Genomic DNA, 15,953 nt, shown 5'->3' on the forward strand with positions numbered 1-15,953 from the left:
CTTTTTCTTTTGTTTGTTTTACCCAGAGGAGGGAGTGATATTGAAACCATCACTATGAGTAAAACTTGACAGCAGCAGAACAGCAGGAGGTGAGGGCCATACAAGAGATGTTGTAAACACAAGGTAGCCACACAGAGAGCCATTGTCCTGAACAATTTGCAGTTCAAGAATGAGAGATTGTTACGCCACGCACTCAAGCTTCCAACGGTTCTGTTGTGCAGCAAGGCAAACATTTATTCAGTATTGCTGATCACTTACATCCCCTGAAAGCAAAATTCACACACACAAACTTTGTACGATTTGGCATTCATCCAAGGCATTAAATAACTCATTCTCTCCTCTAACGGTTGCTTCCTCTCTTTCCCCGTGAACAATCTGGGACACCTTCATTCCTCTGCCGTTTCCAAGCACATAAATATCCAGAGAGCTTCAGGAATGGCCTTAGTGATTTGTTTTCTTTCGTTTCCCAAGATTAAAAAAATAAAAGAAGCAAAGTTGCTCCCTCACACTGATTTAATCACCTTCTCCTAAACTCCATGCCAACTCCAGACTCCTGCTCCTGGTTTCCCTCCTTCTCCAGTAGTGAGGTAATGTCTCCAAGGTGACACTGGATTTGCATACTGAGTGCAGGCTTCTTGTGTTAGAGTCCCAGAGTTAATAATATAGGTTTAGGGTTAGAATAACTGTTGTGGGGAAACTGCAAGGTGTCAAAGAACAGCACTGTGTGTGCCAGGTGGCCTACCCTGTGCCCCCTAAACTAGCCTGCTGTCCTCAAGGAGCAGCAAAGGACGCTGTCCAGTAGACAGCAGCAAAATAAGATTCAACTTGTCCTTCACCTCAGGCAACAAAGTACCTTGGGCCAGCGCTACTGCACACAGCACAGGCTTTGGGAAGAAAGCTGGAGGACTCTAGGTCCCTGTCACAGCCTTCCCGCCTCCTTCTCAAAGTCCAGTGCCTCCTTACCCGGCTTTGGGTAGGCAGTGTAAGGGCTGCAGTGAGGAGGTTGTCAGATGTTGCCAAGGGCCACCCAAAAAAAGCCTTGAGGGCCGCATGCTGCCTTTGGGCCATGTGGTGGACTGCTGTGTGCTAGGCTCTACAAGATGAAGCAGAGTTGTGCCCAGTTGCTGTGTAATTTCTCACATTCTTGAATCAACACCTGGCCCTATCGTTAGGTAGAGTGAGGTGGTTGCCTCAGACATAAAAGGCCATAAATTGTTTTGTGTGTCATAAAAGGCCATAAATTGTAATAATAATAATAATAATAATAATAATAATAATAATAATAATAATGTTATTATGACTGTCATTTTACACTTAAAGAGAGAGACCCTTTGGGGATTTTCTGTTGCAGATGCCAAACTTAGTCAGCCTCGAGTCTGATGCAAATGTTCTGCAAGGCACTATTTGTTGTTCCAACTCAGGCAGCAAAAAGTTGTAGATTGGCCTTGCTGAATCCCCAAGAACTGCAAAGTTCTCAGCCTGATGGTAGTCAAGTTGATGGCTTTGCTGGATTATAAAGTACATTTCGGTATATTTTCCCCATTTCCCAAAACAGCTATCATGTTTATGAGGTGGCGGGACAGACATCACAGGGATATTATCTGAGAGGTTATATGAGGAGTTGATGCCCAGGGCTTTGATAGGGACAGCGTGAGGCTTGGAGCCAAAACTCTGTTTACATCTGGCATTACAATCTTTTCAGTAGGAGATTAAAGACCTTCCTTGTTGACCAGGCCTTCCATATGAAATGTTAAGTTACAACTGTATTCTCTGTTCCTTAGTTTATTGTTTTTAGCCCGCCTTTTATTATGCTAGTTGCTATTTTAATATTGTACTTCTATGCTGTGCCAATTGTTTTCATACTTTTAAACGCAACCCTGAAATTGTTTGATGGGAGGTTAAGAAATATTTTAGCTAATTAAATAACAGTGAGGGTTCCTCCAGGCATTTGCACAGAGCCTTTCATTTCTCAGTTATTATTATCTTTACTGAAGAAAGTCAAAGCTAGCCCAAGATGATCATTCAGCTACATAGAATTAATACTGTAGGTATTTAAAATCAGTTTTGAAGAACACTTAACAAGATAGTACAGTAAATCATTTTAAATGTATGCATAGCACAGATTTGTAGAAGTAAAATACGGTCATATTTGGAAGTCGAACGGAATCCGTTCTGGAAATCCGTTCAACTTCCAAAACGTTCGAAAACCAAAGCACAGCTTCTGATTGGCTGCAGGAAGCTCCTGCAGCCAATCAGAAGTCGCGGAAGCCCTGTCGTATGTTTGGGTTTGCAAACCAGAACAATCACTTCCGGGTTTGCAGTGTTTGGGAGCCAAAACATCCGAGTTCCAAGGCGTTCGGGATCCAAGGTACGATTGTACAGCTGTTTCATACATATGTAACCCAGGCTGTGAGTAGAGTCCAGTGGCATTAGAGGCAATTGTTTTGGGAAAATAGTAAGGCACAGGTTTTTTTAATCCGGGCTGCCAGCGGGAAACGGCTGGAAAAACGGGGGTTTCCCGGGGAATACGGGAGACTTGGCAGCTATGGTTCTCACCCTGGCCAACAGGTATAAAGTATATAGTTTTCACTCAGGTCCACGTCAGTTAATTTAGGCGGGAAACCCTGGGCTGCTGTTGTTGTTACAATGTTGTCAGCCAGCTGCCTATAAAAGCAGGCCAGCTGAGCTGTTCAGTCAGTTCTGTTCCAGCTTACTAATAAAGAGCTGCTTGGAGAATTCACTGTGTTGTCTGCTATGTTTACCCACTATTTAATAGGTTGTATATTCCTAGGTTTGATCCCTGACATCTCTATTTAAACAAAAAATGGGGAGCTGAGGTGGGGAGGAGACCATGAGAGAGCCACTGCCAGAAAGGGCCTTGGTATATGGCAAGCCCACACATTTTCAACACAGTGGCAATTTGATGATTTTATTCAGAGTTGCACACTGAATGAGCTCATTAGCTGTTATCACAAAAATCCTTGTTGGTACTGACAGGACCCAGGGAGTGGGAGAGCTTACATATGATACATGTTGGCTTGAAAATTAAGGGGGACAGATAAGGTATTTGAAAAAATAAAGGGTGCTGGGAACGCAGGCTCTTCTCACCAGCCCTGAGTCCCCCTACAAATGAGAATAAATGATTATGCACCATGACATAATATTTGAGGGCAAATCAGTGAGAAATTACGCCTGCGTTTGAGGGGGAAGAAGTGGGCTGAAAATGGGCTGAAAACTTTCAATCTTCTGAGAGCTCCCACACAATACCAATTGGAGTCAAAGGAAGCAAAATACAAATGCCCCCAAATTACAAAACATACAGATGGTCCAGTAAGGGTAGCAAGGAATGTTTCTTCGTATGCATGTTATATATTATTCAGGGTTGTATCAATGTTTCTCCATGTTGCAGTTGTGAATAATTTCACAACCAATAACACTTCATGCTTATGGCACTGAAATACCCTCCAATTGCAATGGACAGCAAAAAAGAAGTCAGTGGGAAATGAAACACAACATTGTGGCTGCCTATTATGCAGCTTGCTTGTGTATACTGTAATAGGTACATCTTGAGATTTACCATTATAATTGCAGAACAGTCTTGCTGATGTGCAAAAATTATAATTATAGTTTACCTTCTCTCCTTTTCATACCTTCCCTAGGTCTCCAGGAGAAAGGGAGTGATCCATTCAAAGTCAAGCACTTTTTAGCCCCATTGATTTCAACGGCAGAAGCAGAGTTAATTCTTTCATTGGAATAAATGGGGTAGAACTTGACTAGATTAATAATAATAATAATAATAATAATAATAATAAAAATAATAATAATAATGTATTATTTATACCCTGCCCATCTGGCCGGGTCCTCCCTGCCACTCTGGGCGGCTTCCAACACACATTAAAATACATTGTACTCATTGTAGATTGTACTCATTAAAATACATTAAAAGATTGCACTCATACTGTTTTCAGGTCTCCTGCTTGGGGGATAACCTATCCTCTAGAGCAGTGAGCTAACCTCTGCACACTAATAAAACAAATTAAAATAGACACAGGGCTGGAGTGAAGGGAGAGGTGTAAACCTCTCTATCCAGTCCAGAATACTAATGGGGACGTAATCTGCCCTCTCCTTGGTCATGAGATTGATCATTTGGTAAGTGTGGAGTGGGTAATAACACTGGTCTTCAGCTGGTCTCTGTCCTGTGTGTGCATATGCACTCTATATGTGCACATGTGAGAATTGAGGGAGGGGGCAGGATGAGGCAGGATGCTACAAAGTGAATTAATCCTGAAGCACCTTATGGCATCCAGTGAGCTTCATGGTCGAATCTGAGGAAAAATCAATAAGGCCAGTGTGCTTATGGTGAACAGCAAACAGAGGCTTCGGGGGCCATATACTGCCTCTTCTAAGTACCAGTCACCTCCTATCAACACCCCCCCCCTCAAATTACAGTACTCTATATGTGAACAGGAAAGGTGGCTGCCCTGTTAAACCTATATTGGCTCTCACAAGCAGTAGAACTAAACCTATTTAATTGGCAGTAGGGCATCATCAGTGGGCAAATTTATGCTTCCATTCTTGGCAATCCCATTCTTCCACAAGTGGCTGCTGCAAGGATTAGCACAAGAAGCAAAGGCAACTGGAATACACATCCTTTTTTGTGCGTAAAAGTGCTCCGTAACAAAGCATACATCGCAATCACATATGAAAAAGCACCTACACAGATTTGAGTTCCTCCTGTGTTTTTGTCTTTCTCTTTTTCTTTATGGGTGGTAATTTCCATTTTGGAACGTTCCACAACATATGTTGATATTATTGAATGATCAGATAAACACTGTCAAGGCATGTGTATGCCACAGGGGAGCTTGGTCCTTTGCGGTGCCAACGTTTTACAGCCAGCATTACCCCACAGAGTTACAAAGGGTGTGTAGACTTCCTCGACAAAAGAGGCCTGTGAGAACGTGAGCCTTATTATTCCAGAGCCTGTTGCTGACCCAAAGCAGGGCTTCCTATGGAAGCCTGGCATTTTCCACTGCCCCACCCAACATTCTTTTGTTGGCTGGTGCCATTCTGGAAATTATTAGCACAATGGGAAATGGCTGACAGGAGGGGTTTGTTTTGAAACTTACCTTGTTTTTCTTCTCTCAGTTCTTTGATTAGTCCAGTAGGCCCTAAACGCAGGAAAAAGGAGGTGCTTGTTTTGGCTGTGACTCACGTATGCTGAGAGACGCCTGCCTTAAACTAGCAGGGATCCGACTTACTGCAGAACCACAAGCCTGATGGATTGCGTATATACAGTGATAGGAAGTCCCACAGTGTTATGCTTTGGGGTTATTTCTCTTCTTTGAGTAGGCATGGGGAGCAAAACGATTGAGCATGTTAATGTATTATCAGGCTGAGTCTTTTTAGCTACTTCGAGAAGTTCGCTCCTGATTTTGAGGCATGAGTTTGCCTCTCTCATGTTCGCTTTCCTTGTCTGCTCAAGTTACAGAAGTTAATGTGCTTCGCTGAGGTGTCCTAAATGATGTCGTTAAGATAAGGTTTGCATAATGTCGGGCGTGCTACATCGAGTAAAAAAAAAAATACATTCCTCTGCACCGCTGCAAGGTATGAATAATAATCGTTAGTAAATTTGGCCTGTTAGACTGCTTCTTGCGAAAGAAAAAGAATCTTCTGCATCAAACATTGCAAACCTTGAGCTGCTAGATTTAAGCAGACCTCCCTTTAAACACAAGCTGGAATCAGTTCATTATACCAGTGGTTTTCAACCAGTGTGCCTTGAATCACAATAACAATAACAATAACAATAACAATAATAATAAATAATTTATTATTTATACCCCGCCCATCCGGCTGGGTTTCCCAGACACTCTGGGCGGCTTCCAACAGAATATTAAAATACAATAATCTATTAAACATTAAAAAGCTTCCCTAAACAGGGCTGCCTTCAGATGTCTTCTAAAAGTCTGGTACAGTTGTTTTTCTCTTTGACATCTGGTGGGAGGGCGTTCCACAGGGCGGGTGCCACTACCAAGAATGATGGTCAGGGGTGCTGCAGGCAACATTGGCCTCTGTCCCTCTTTCCTCCCCTCCCCTTTTGATGCCCTCTTGCATCTATTTCCCAAAGCCCTGGCTACAAGGTCCGCAGGGGAATGGTGCCCCCTGGGGCTGGCCAGGGGGTGCTGGTTGCCAGGAGCTGAGGCGGCCTTGGAGTAAGCAAGCAAGTGGGCGAGGGAACCCAGCCAGCCGGTCTGCCAGCCCTTGCTTTTGGGAATGGACAGACATGTCCTCGGTCCCTGTGGGCAGTGTGAGGAGGCACCTCTCTTTGGGGTAGGGGTGGGGGCAGCTCAGAAATCTGGGGTGGCTGTGGCGGCTGACCGGAGGACTCCCAAGGAGAGGGCAGAGGAGAGGAGGCTGAGGGAACACTCCACAAGGGAGGGTGTTCGAAAAAGGGTGAGGGGCTGCCAGTTCCGCAGGAAAGGGGTGGCATAACTGGGCTCCTGAGCCCAGCAGGGGTGCCTCAGGAAGAATGTAGTTGGTCAAGGGAGCCATAGACTCAAAAAGGTTGAAAACCTCTGGATTATACTATAAGCAGTACCAGGTAGCAACACACTAGGCCACCCTTTTGGGGTTGCACGCACAGGATTTGTGTGTTTTAATACCACCACCCCCGGCATGAATGAAACTTGTCCACATAAAAACAGCATGTCAAGGAGATGAGTTCAGCATTTTCCCTGAGATGCTATGTTTCTGTGCGAAGAGCAGGATGCTTTTTTTTTTTGGTGGTACAGTTCAGGAAGGCTTTACTGTGATTCCGCTGATTGTATAATCTGACTCTTACAGACATGTCAGAAACAGAAAAGTGCTTACAGAGAAGCCAGCCAACAGAAAGGATGAATTATCAGTGTCTTTATTTTGGGTTGCTTTTGAAGCTTCTTTTAGCTCTCCTAGAGCCATGCCAGCTTCCTACAAGCCAGCTTGGCTGTGCCTCTTTGGTCTAGTAGTAGCTGTGATGGAAGTGAGCAAAGACAGATGGGGTTCTAACCAAACATGGAGCATCAGCAAAATATTTCATCAACATTCAGTACTGAGCTTAGAGTAAAATATGAGCCTTCCAGGAGCGGGGGAGGTAATTTACTTTAATTACTACATAGTAAACTCTTGGTATTAGCATTGACTGATATTTCAGTAGCTTCATAATCAAGTGCCACCGCTTCTTTGCATAACGACTGATGATTAGGGCGTGTCATTTAAGGACGGATTTATTTTATTTTTTTGCGAATTTGCTCAATGAGGGGTTCTAAAAATATGTTATTGCACATGAGGAATCCAAATCTGCAATTATTTTTATGATTGGTTGATGATTAGCTCGGTAAATTGAGATCTGTTTGAAATACACTAAAAAAAGCAAATAACTCGCATTTTGAAGCGGTTAAAGTTTTTAATCATTTTATACAAGCGAAAATATAAAGAAATTTTGTTTCCAGCTGTAACAACATATCATTACTTTATCTTATAACGTCCTATTATTGTAAAAAAAGAAAAAAGAAAAATAAATGAACAACTTCAAGGGCTGGTGTCACATGTATCTGCTGAGGGCCCACATCTGAGCAGGAGAGCCACTGGCAGAAGCCCCCTGGACCATGCTCTTCAAAAGAAGTGTACACTGTTAAAATTTGATTCCTGTAGAATCTAAAGGCCTGCTCTTGATCCTCACAAAGATGGTGTCAGACTTAGAGAAACCATATTCCATGCAGGTCAAGACTTCTGTTCATTTAAGGGTTCTGAAGCAGAATATATAGTATTTCCATCCTTCCATCACTGTGATAGAAGGCTTACCATAATGCTTATTATCCAAGCTACTATTGAAGGAACTAAAATCTTGCCTTTCTTAAAATGTGGCATTCCTTCTCTTAAGATTGGGTGCCTGTCCCAGAACAATTTATTTTCATCTTGCAAGGTACCACTGTATCTTGTAATCAATTTTAGGCACTTATCAACATCTGTTTTCATGAAAATTGGGGAATAACTTAGACGTTTAAATAACAGAAAAATTTTAAAAAATGTTAACAAGTAGGAACTTTTCACATAGATATTTACCAAGCAAGACCTAAATATTTACAAGTAACCAAAATAGATTTCAAATTACCTAATCATACCACAACTTTTTAACACCCCTCAAATCAGGATTTTTAAAGATTGAAAATTCAACACGCCCTACTGATGATGCTTTTCTAAAATTTGGAGTAGTTTATAAGAACAGTAAGCTAAAGCAAAAACAACAAAGATAACATTAAAAACAAAAGGATTATGTAAAATAGCATTATTAGCAGCAATTGAACTTCAAAGCAGCAATTGCAAAAGCAAGAATCACAAAATCTGTTAGAGGGCTACCATATGGAATTTCCCGGAAATTTGGCCATCGGAAACAGTGTCCAGGTGGAAATCGCTGAAAATTGGCAACCCTTAAAAATAGCTCCAAAACTACTTTTTTTATAAAAAAAGTTTTTTGCAAAAAAGCTCAACAACCAGATTTTCACTTTTTGAAATATGGCAACCCTATTTGTCTATGGTAGTCTTCAGGTGTTAGTGCTACATAGGCCTTCGCAATCACCTTAAACCACTCCTTTTTAAAGTATTATCCCCACTGCAGAAGTCTTAACCATTCCCCCATACAACTTCCATGTGGACACTCTGATATTAGCACTTTTCTTGCAAGTCTGAGATAATCACATGGACAGTATGATTCATGTGAACTGGCCCCGTGATTATGTAGTCTCACTGTCCCATGTGCACCATTTTGTATTGGGCCTGGAACCCACCCTTTTATTTCATTTAAAAAGAAGAGCAAGTTTCTAGCCCTTAACACCTGTGAAAAGAGGTTTGCAAGTAAGCAATGCTTTGGGGGGATTTATAGCATAATAAATTATGGAAGATTAGATATAGATATAAAATATGTGCAGGTAAGATAATTCAAGTGATACTTATTTGGCATACACATATATAGTTAGATGAAAGACAGCCTTGCAGACACCTGTGGTTGTTGACTCAAGGTTCTTAAAGGGATTCCATGCTGCTTCAACCGTACACCCATGCTGACTATCTCAGGTTATTCCCAAGTCAATTGTGTTTGTAGCAGGGAATAATGCTCTCTAGACGCCTCCAGACATACCAGTAGTATTAATCCGGCTAGTCTTTGGCATAATCAATTGTGAGAAGGAGGTGAGTCAAACACAGATTTTACCAGTCCCATCCCCCCCACTTTGAACCCACATTGCTTGATTATTGAACACCTACAACAATCATAGACTAAGGTTGTAAAAGGAACACAATGACTCTTGTTGTATCAGACCAAAGGTCAATCTACTCCAGCATCCTGTTTCCAAAAGTGGCCACCCAGATGTTTCTTGGAAGCTCAGAAACAGGGCATGAAGGCAGCAGCTCTCTGCTGTTGTTTACATGTAACACTAAGCCAAACCATTACTTAACACAAATGCTTGAGCATGGAGGCTCCTGGAGAGGAGATTGCAGTTGATTGCAGCCACTTTGCTCCTCCTCTGTTCCTACAGCTGCTTCCCTGCAGTGAGCTAAGCCATAATTTGACATGGCACGTCATCCAAATCCAAGTTTGTCTCTGTAGGAGACAAACCATGAGCAATAAGGCATAGAACAAGCCTTCATCTATACATAGAAACTGTCCTGTGCAAATGTTAAAGAAATATGTGTCCTATATTGCCCTCTATTTTGTCAATACATCCCCTATTTTTCTGGCGGTGCCTAAATGACCAGCTCACCTATAGATAGACCTCCTATCCTCCATGAAGGTATCTAACACTTTTTGAAGTCATCCAAGCTAGATGACTTGTTAGGCTAGTGAATTTTGCAGATGTAAAAAAGTAATTTATTTAGGAATGTTGCTAAAATATTTATGGATAATTTGCCTGTAGTCAGAGGTAGTATTCAACTAAGTTTAACTCGGAGCAGATTCATTAGAATAAATGAACATGACTAAGTTAGTTCCATTAATTTCAACAGGTTTACTCTGATTAAAACATAGTTGAATAGGGAACAGGGACACAGAAATTATTGGCTGGGACTAGGCTTGCTTAGCTCTCATGCTGGTGATTGTGACTCTGACTCTGTTGACTATTGAATTTCAGGAATAAAAGAATGGACAAGGTACTACAAAGGACTTTGCTTCGGCTGTTGCTGTTATCACTGCTTCATACCTTGAGCCAAGGAAACAGAAGTAAGTTCCATATATATTATAGATTTCCCTCTACTGCCAAACAGTATTACTGTTTTCAAACCACTGAGATATAGACAAATTGGTGACATTTTGTGGGATGTGTCTTGATGCTCTGCAAGAAAGATGGTGGAAATATATATTATTGTCTTCCTGAGCAACACTGAGTAGGCATAGTATATCTCATTGCAATGCAGAATAATTACCCTAAACAACAAAATATACACGAGTGGTCTTAATAGATGGTGCAGACAGTACAGGGCAGTGGCTAAAAGTCTATTTTTGGCATTGTATGTAAGGCATTAACCCAGCCTTCCCCAACCTGGCACCTTCCATAAGGTTTGGGCTCCAAATCCATCATCCCGACTCAGCATGGCCAACGGTTGTAATCCAGAACATCTGAAGGGCACTAGGACAGGGAAGGCTGGTACCTATGATTTAGATCAGGCATCCCCAAACTGCAGCCCTCCAGATGTGTTGGCCTACAACTCCCATGATCCCTAGCTAACAGGACCAGTGGTCGGGGAAGATGGAAGTTGTAGTCCAAAACATCTGGAGGGCTGAAGTTTGAAGATGCCTGATTTAGATCCACAGTTGCAAAATGAAACAAGCTTATTCCTGCAGGTGAAATTGATATCTGTATTCTCCTTGTATTACATTTCTCACCTGAAATTCTTCGTATCTGTACCAAAGCCCTGAGAAACTGTATTCACATTGGCCCAGTTCACATATAATACTAAGCCGAACTATGCTAAATGTGAATGAGGGAGTCTGCAAGTGCATGGAGCAAACATCTTGGCCATCTCACTCCTGTCCCATTTCTCCTGCTTCCATGGTACCTGGAGTTAAGTCATGGTTTGGCTTAGCATTACATCTGAACCTGGGCTCATGGTTTGTCTCACTGCTAACAAACCACGAGCTGTAATTAAGATTTGGTCTTGACTAACACTTTGTGTGTCCTGCAAAGGAAATGAGAATAGCACCAGAATGGGACCAGGACAGAGTCCCCTTCTTTCTCCATTGCTTGAGCAGTCTGGTTTCCTGTGTTTCTAACTTGTTGCTCTTGTCTCCTAGATAATCGTTGTGTGGCTTCCAGGGCAAAAAGCTGCACTGAGTGTATCCAAGCAAGCAAGGACTGCTCTTTTTGCAGTGATGAGGTAGGAGCTTTTTATAACTGTTGGATTGTTGTCTTGATGCGTACACATCTCAAAGCTCCAAATTTCACCTGAGTTTTGGCCACAATCTCACAACCTCCATTGCTGCATTCCTGGGCAATTATCAACCCTGATTACACAGGTGATGTGTGTTGAGCCTCTGCTCTTATGGTCCTGCCCACTCTAACATACCTGTATGCTTTGGATGGGGATGCATTTAACCTTTAGTTTCATTCCTCTCACTTCTAAACAGATTATTGCTCAAGGAGTCCTTGACATGTGCATGCTTATCATTTGATAACTACTACAACAAGTACTGATTTCTATGTGTGTATGAGCAAACAGAAGTTTCATATCACTTCAAACACAATTCTCTTCAGTGGGCCAAAAATCTCACATTAAGGCTGCAGTCATAACCACCATACTTAACCTGAGAGTAAGCCTTATCAGATTCAGGGGGACTTATTTCTGAGTACACATGATTTTGGATTACAGCCTAAACTGCTAGTCCTCAAATGTTACAACTTCAATGCAGAGCTAGTTCATACAACGTGTGTAAATTACTTGTGTGTAGTCTTCCCCAGTGTCCAGCACCCCCCAGCCAGCAGGATCAAGGGTTAAGGTTGATGTGGATTGTATTCCAACAACATTTGAAGATCAAAGGTTGGGGAAGACTGATTAGTGCATCAGAGATTAGTAGCTGAATTGCTTCTCCCCCCCCCCATTTAAAAGCACTGTGTGAGAGAGATGGTGTGAGCTTTCCAGCTTTGATGTTCCAGGTTGTAGCCAGGTGGTATGTTAGTGTCATATAGAGTAAGGATGGAGAGCAAGAACTTGGATTTACAGTCATACCTTGGATCTCAAACGCCTTGGCTCCTGATCGAAACCTGGAAGTGAGTGTTCCGGTTTTCAAACAATTTTTGGAAGCTGAACATCTGGAGCAGCTTCCATGGCTTCCAATTGGCTGCAGGACACTCCTGCAGCCAATCAGAAGCCACGCCTTTGTTTTTGAAGGGTTCCGGGAATCGAATGGACTCCCAGCACGCCTTCTGTTCGAGAACCAAGGTACAATTATACTCTCTTCACGCTGTTGCAAACCTACCTCTCTTAAGTTGCAGTTACAGGTAGACATACAAATTTCTCATGGGACTACCACATCCTACCCTCAGTCTAACATGGAGGGAGATAGTAAAGTAAATACTTAAAAATAGATAATAGCATGTATTTTCTCAATGTGTGTGTCATTGTTATACATTTTCCTTTGCCCTAGAACTTCAAAGAGTACCGCTGTGATTTCAAAGACAACTTATTAAGATACGGCTGCAGTGAGGCCAGCATAGTCTTCATGGAAGGAGAGATGCTAACAAAATCGGTGAGTGGAGAGGAAGGAAATCATGTAAAGATGGGATTTGTTGTTGTTGTTTAATCATTTAGTCGTGCCCCTTCTCTTCATGACCCCATGGACCAGAACACGCCAGACACTCCTGTCTTCCACTGCCTCCTGCAGTTTGGTCAAACTCATGTTAGTAGCTTCAAGAACACTGTCCAACCATCTCATCCTCTGTCATCCCCTTCTCCTTGTGCCCTCCATCTTTCCCAACACCAGGGTCTTTTCCAGGGAGTCTTCTCTTCTCATGAGGTGGCCAAAGTATTGGAGCCTCAGCTTCAGGATATGTCCTTCCAGTGAGCACTCAGGGCTGATTTCCTTAAGGATGGATAGGTTTGATCTTCTTGCAGTCCATGGGACTCTCAAGAGTCTCTCACCACCACCATAATTCAAAAGCATCAATTCTTGGGCGGTCAGCCTTCTTTATGGTCCAGCTCTCACTTCCATACATCACTACTGGGAAAACCATAGCTTTAACTATACAGACCTTTATCGGCTAGGTGATGGGATACAGACATAATAAAACAATTCCACGCACCTGAATCACTGTCTAGAATTGCCCAAAGCCAAGTTTGCTTGGACAGCTTCCCTAGCTTATTTTTTTAAGTCAATAGGCTTAAGGAGAGGGTTACATAAATGGTCCAGACATCTTTTACATACATATAAACGGTGTTTCTGTACGCTCTGGCTTCCGTCACGGCATTCCATTGCGCCAGAAGCAGTTTAGTCGTGCTGGCCACATGACCCGGAAAGATGTCTGTGAACAGACACCGGCTTCCTCAACCTGAAGCAAGACAAGTGCCACACCTCACAGTCACCTTTGCCTGGACTTAACCATCCAGGGGTTCTTTACCTTTACCTTTTTTACATACTTATAGGGTAGAGGCATTGTAAATTTAGTTAATCTCTTATTTGTCATGAATCAGTTCTCTCCCTCTCTGATCTGCTGTTAAAACAAAAAATGCAACATGACTGCTAAATCTTCTGAGGATTACTGGTGTCTCCTCTGGCAGGAATTTAAGATTGATACATCTCTGAAGAAAACACAAGTATCCCCGCAGAACATAGCATTGAAGTTGAGAGCTGGCGAGGAAGCTAGCTTTGACCTGGATGTGTTTGAGCCCAGTGAATCTCCTGTGGACCTCTACATTCTCATGGACTTTTCCTATTCCATGCGTGACGACTTGGACAACCTTAAAACAATGGGCCAACAACTGGGTGAGAATTAAAAACTTATAAGCTGTGGGAAACAGCAGTCTGCAAGGTCTGAGTACACATGGCAAAAGACAGGTCTGGCCCTACCATTAGGCTGAATGAGGCAACCATCTCAGGTAGCAGATCCTAAGGAGGGGGGCATCCTTTTCCCTTTGTTGGAGGACACAGGTGTGCACACACACACCATACAACCTCTTTTGAAGCCCCAAACTAGCCTGCTGCCCTCAGGTGCAATGGAAGTGTATTATGCAATCAGACTATGTTGTGGAAAAGTATGTTTCAAACAAAGGACTAAGGCTGCAATTCTAACCCCACTTACCTGGGAGCAACCCCCATCTAATTCAACAGGATTTATTTCTGAGCAGACATGGTTAGGGCTGCAGCTTTAATCTAAGTGTTCCAGGACATCTTCACTTACTTGCTCCTTTCCCACTTTCTTCCTGCCAGCAAATTTTTTGACTCAGCTAACCAGTGATTATACTATTGGCTTTGGCAAGTTTGTGGATAAAGTTTCTGCCCCACAGACAGATATGAGGCCTGAGAGGTAAGTGAAGGTGGTGCACCCAGGGGATATATTTGTGAACTAACTATTTAGGATCCATAGCTGCCTTCTTCGTTGTTTTTAGTGGGTGGGCGTGAAAGATAAAAAATGAATAAGCCTTGTAGCTTAAGCTAGCCTGTTTCTAATACCTAGGATTATGCCCCTTATCCAAACCGTGCTGCCTTACTTCATCATATCCATTCATGACTGAATCTTGTGTAGGTCAGTTGACTGAGTCATGATGAATATCTGTTTTTAATACATGTTCTTTCATTTTTAAACTTATTTTGCAAAACAGTTGTGCACCCCAAATATAAATGAAGGGGATTACATTTATATCCCATCTTTCCTCCAGAACGAAGGAAAGCAGTCAGTGTCTTCCTGCATCTGATGAAATAAACTTATGCCTAAGAACATGCTGGTCAAAACTCATTTGTTAATCTTTATTTTATTTTTATTTTTTTTGCTGTTTCAGATCACAGCACATGACTGTTCTTCTATAATTAATTTTATTAAACTGTATGGCAGATGACGGAGGTCCTTCCATACAAGATAGAGGTGGTGTTTCTGATATCAACTTGCTGGTAGTTGATTATAAAGGCCTTGCTATTTTTTTTACATTCAGACTCCGTGAGCCTTGGACTGGTGCTGACCCACCCTTCTCCTTTAAGAATGTCATCCGCCTAACCCATGATATCAATAAATTCAGCCAAGAGTTAATGACGGAGCAAATATCAGGGAACTTGGATTCCCCAGAAGGTGGATTTGATGCCATATTACAAACGGCTGTTTGCAAGGTGAGCCAAGAGGTCGCTGAAGAAGGCATAGAATAGATAAAGCAATTAACTGAGTGTAGGATGGACCCAGGTGGCGCTGTGGGTTAAACCACAGAGTCTAGGGCTTGCTGATCAGAAGGTCGGCGGTTCGAATCCCTGCAACGGGGTGAGCTCCCGTTGCTCGGTCCCAGCTCCTGCCCACCTAGCAGTTCGAAAGCACATCAAAGTGCAAGTACATAAATAGGTACCGCTACAGTGGGAAGGTAAACGGCGTTTCCATGTGCTGCTCTGGTTCTCCAGAAGCAGCTTTGTCATGCTGGCCTCATGACCCGGAAGCTGTCTGCGGACAAACGCCGGCTCCCTCGGCCTATAGAGCGAGATGAGCGCCGTAACCCCAGAGTCGCACACGACTGGACCTGATGGTCAGGGGCCCCTTTACCTTTACCTTTAGGATGGATATACCAGGTAGGACCTCTTAGCCCCTCATCAAACTGTGAGATCAATGAGAATATTTACGCCAAAGCTTTGCTTTAATGGTAATACTTGTGTTTTGCGAGAACCTGGTTGAGTTTTAGAACTGATTAGCTGTTATCAAGCCATAGCTGGAGTTAGAACATTACAATTTAAATAAACTCCA

The 15,953-nt window shown here is 42.6% G+C and overlaps 1 protein-coding gene across 13 annotated transcripts in view; it reads left to right on the forward strand.

Annotated features, from left to right (window-relative positions):
• The window catches only part of ITGB4 (integrin subunit beta 4), a 76,315-nt gene that overhangs the window by 11,177 nt on the left and 49,185 nt on the right, over positions 1-15,953 (forward strand). For all 13 annotated transcript variants that reach the window (XR_015948032.1, XR_015948033.1, XM_035104485.3 and 10 more), the window contains exons 2-7: positions 10,158-10,246; positions 11,318-11,400; positions 12,668-12,769; positions 13,798-14,002; positions 14,447-14,543; positions 15,166-15,337. Coding sequence is in view for 11 of the 13 variants with exons in the window: in XM_035104483.3 (XP_034960374.2) it covers positions 10,158-10,246; positions 11,318-11,400; positions 12,668-12,769; positions 13,798-14,002; positions 14,447-14,543; positions 15,166-15,337 (748 nt within the window). In the remaining 2 variants the exon portion in view is untranslated. The remainder of the gene's footprint in view (positions 1-10,157; positions 10,247-11,317; positions 11,401-12,667; positions 12,770-13,797; positions 14,003-14,446; positions 14,544-15,165; positions 15,338-15,953) is intronic.

This window comes from Zootoca vivipara, chromosome 2 (genome assembly GCF_965207765.1).
Source record: "Zootoca vivipara chromosome 2, rZooViv2.hap1.1, whole genome shotgun sequence".
Lineage (NCBI taxonomy): Eukaryota > Metazoa > Chordata > Lepidosauria > Squamata > Lacertidae > Zootoca > Zootoca vivipara.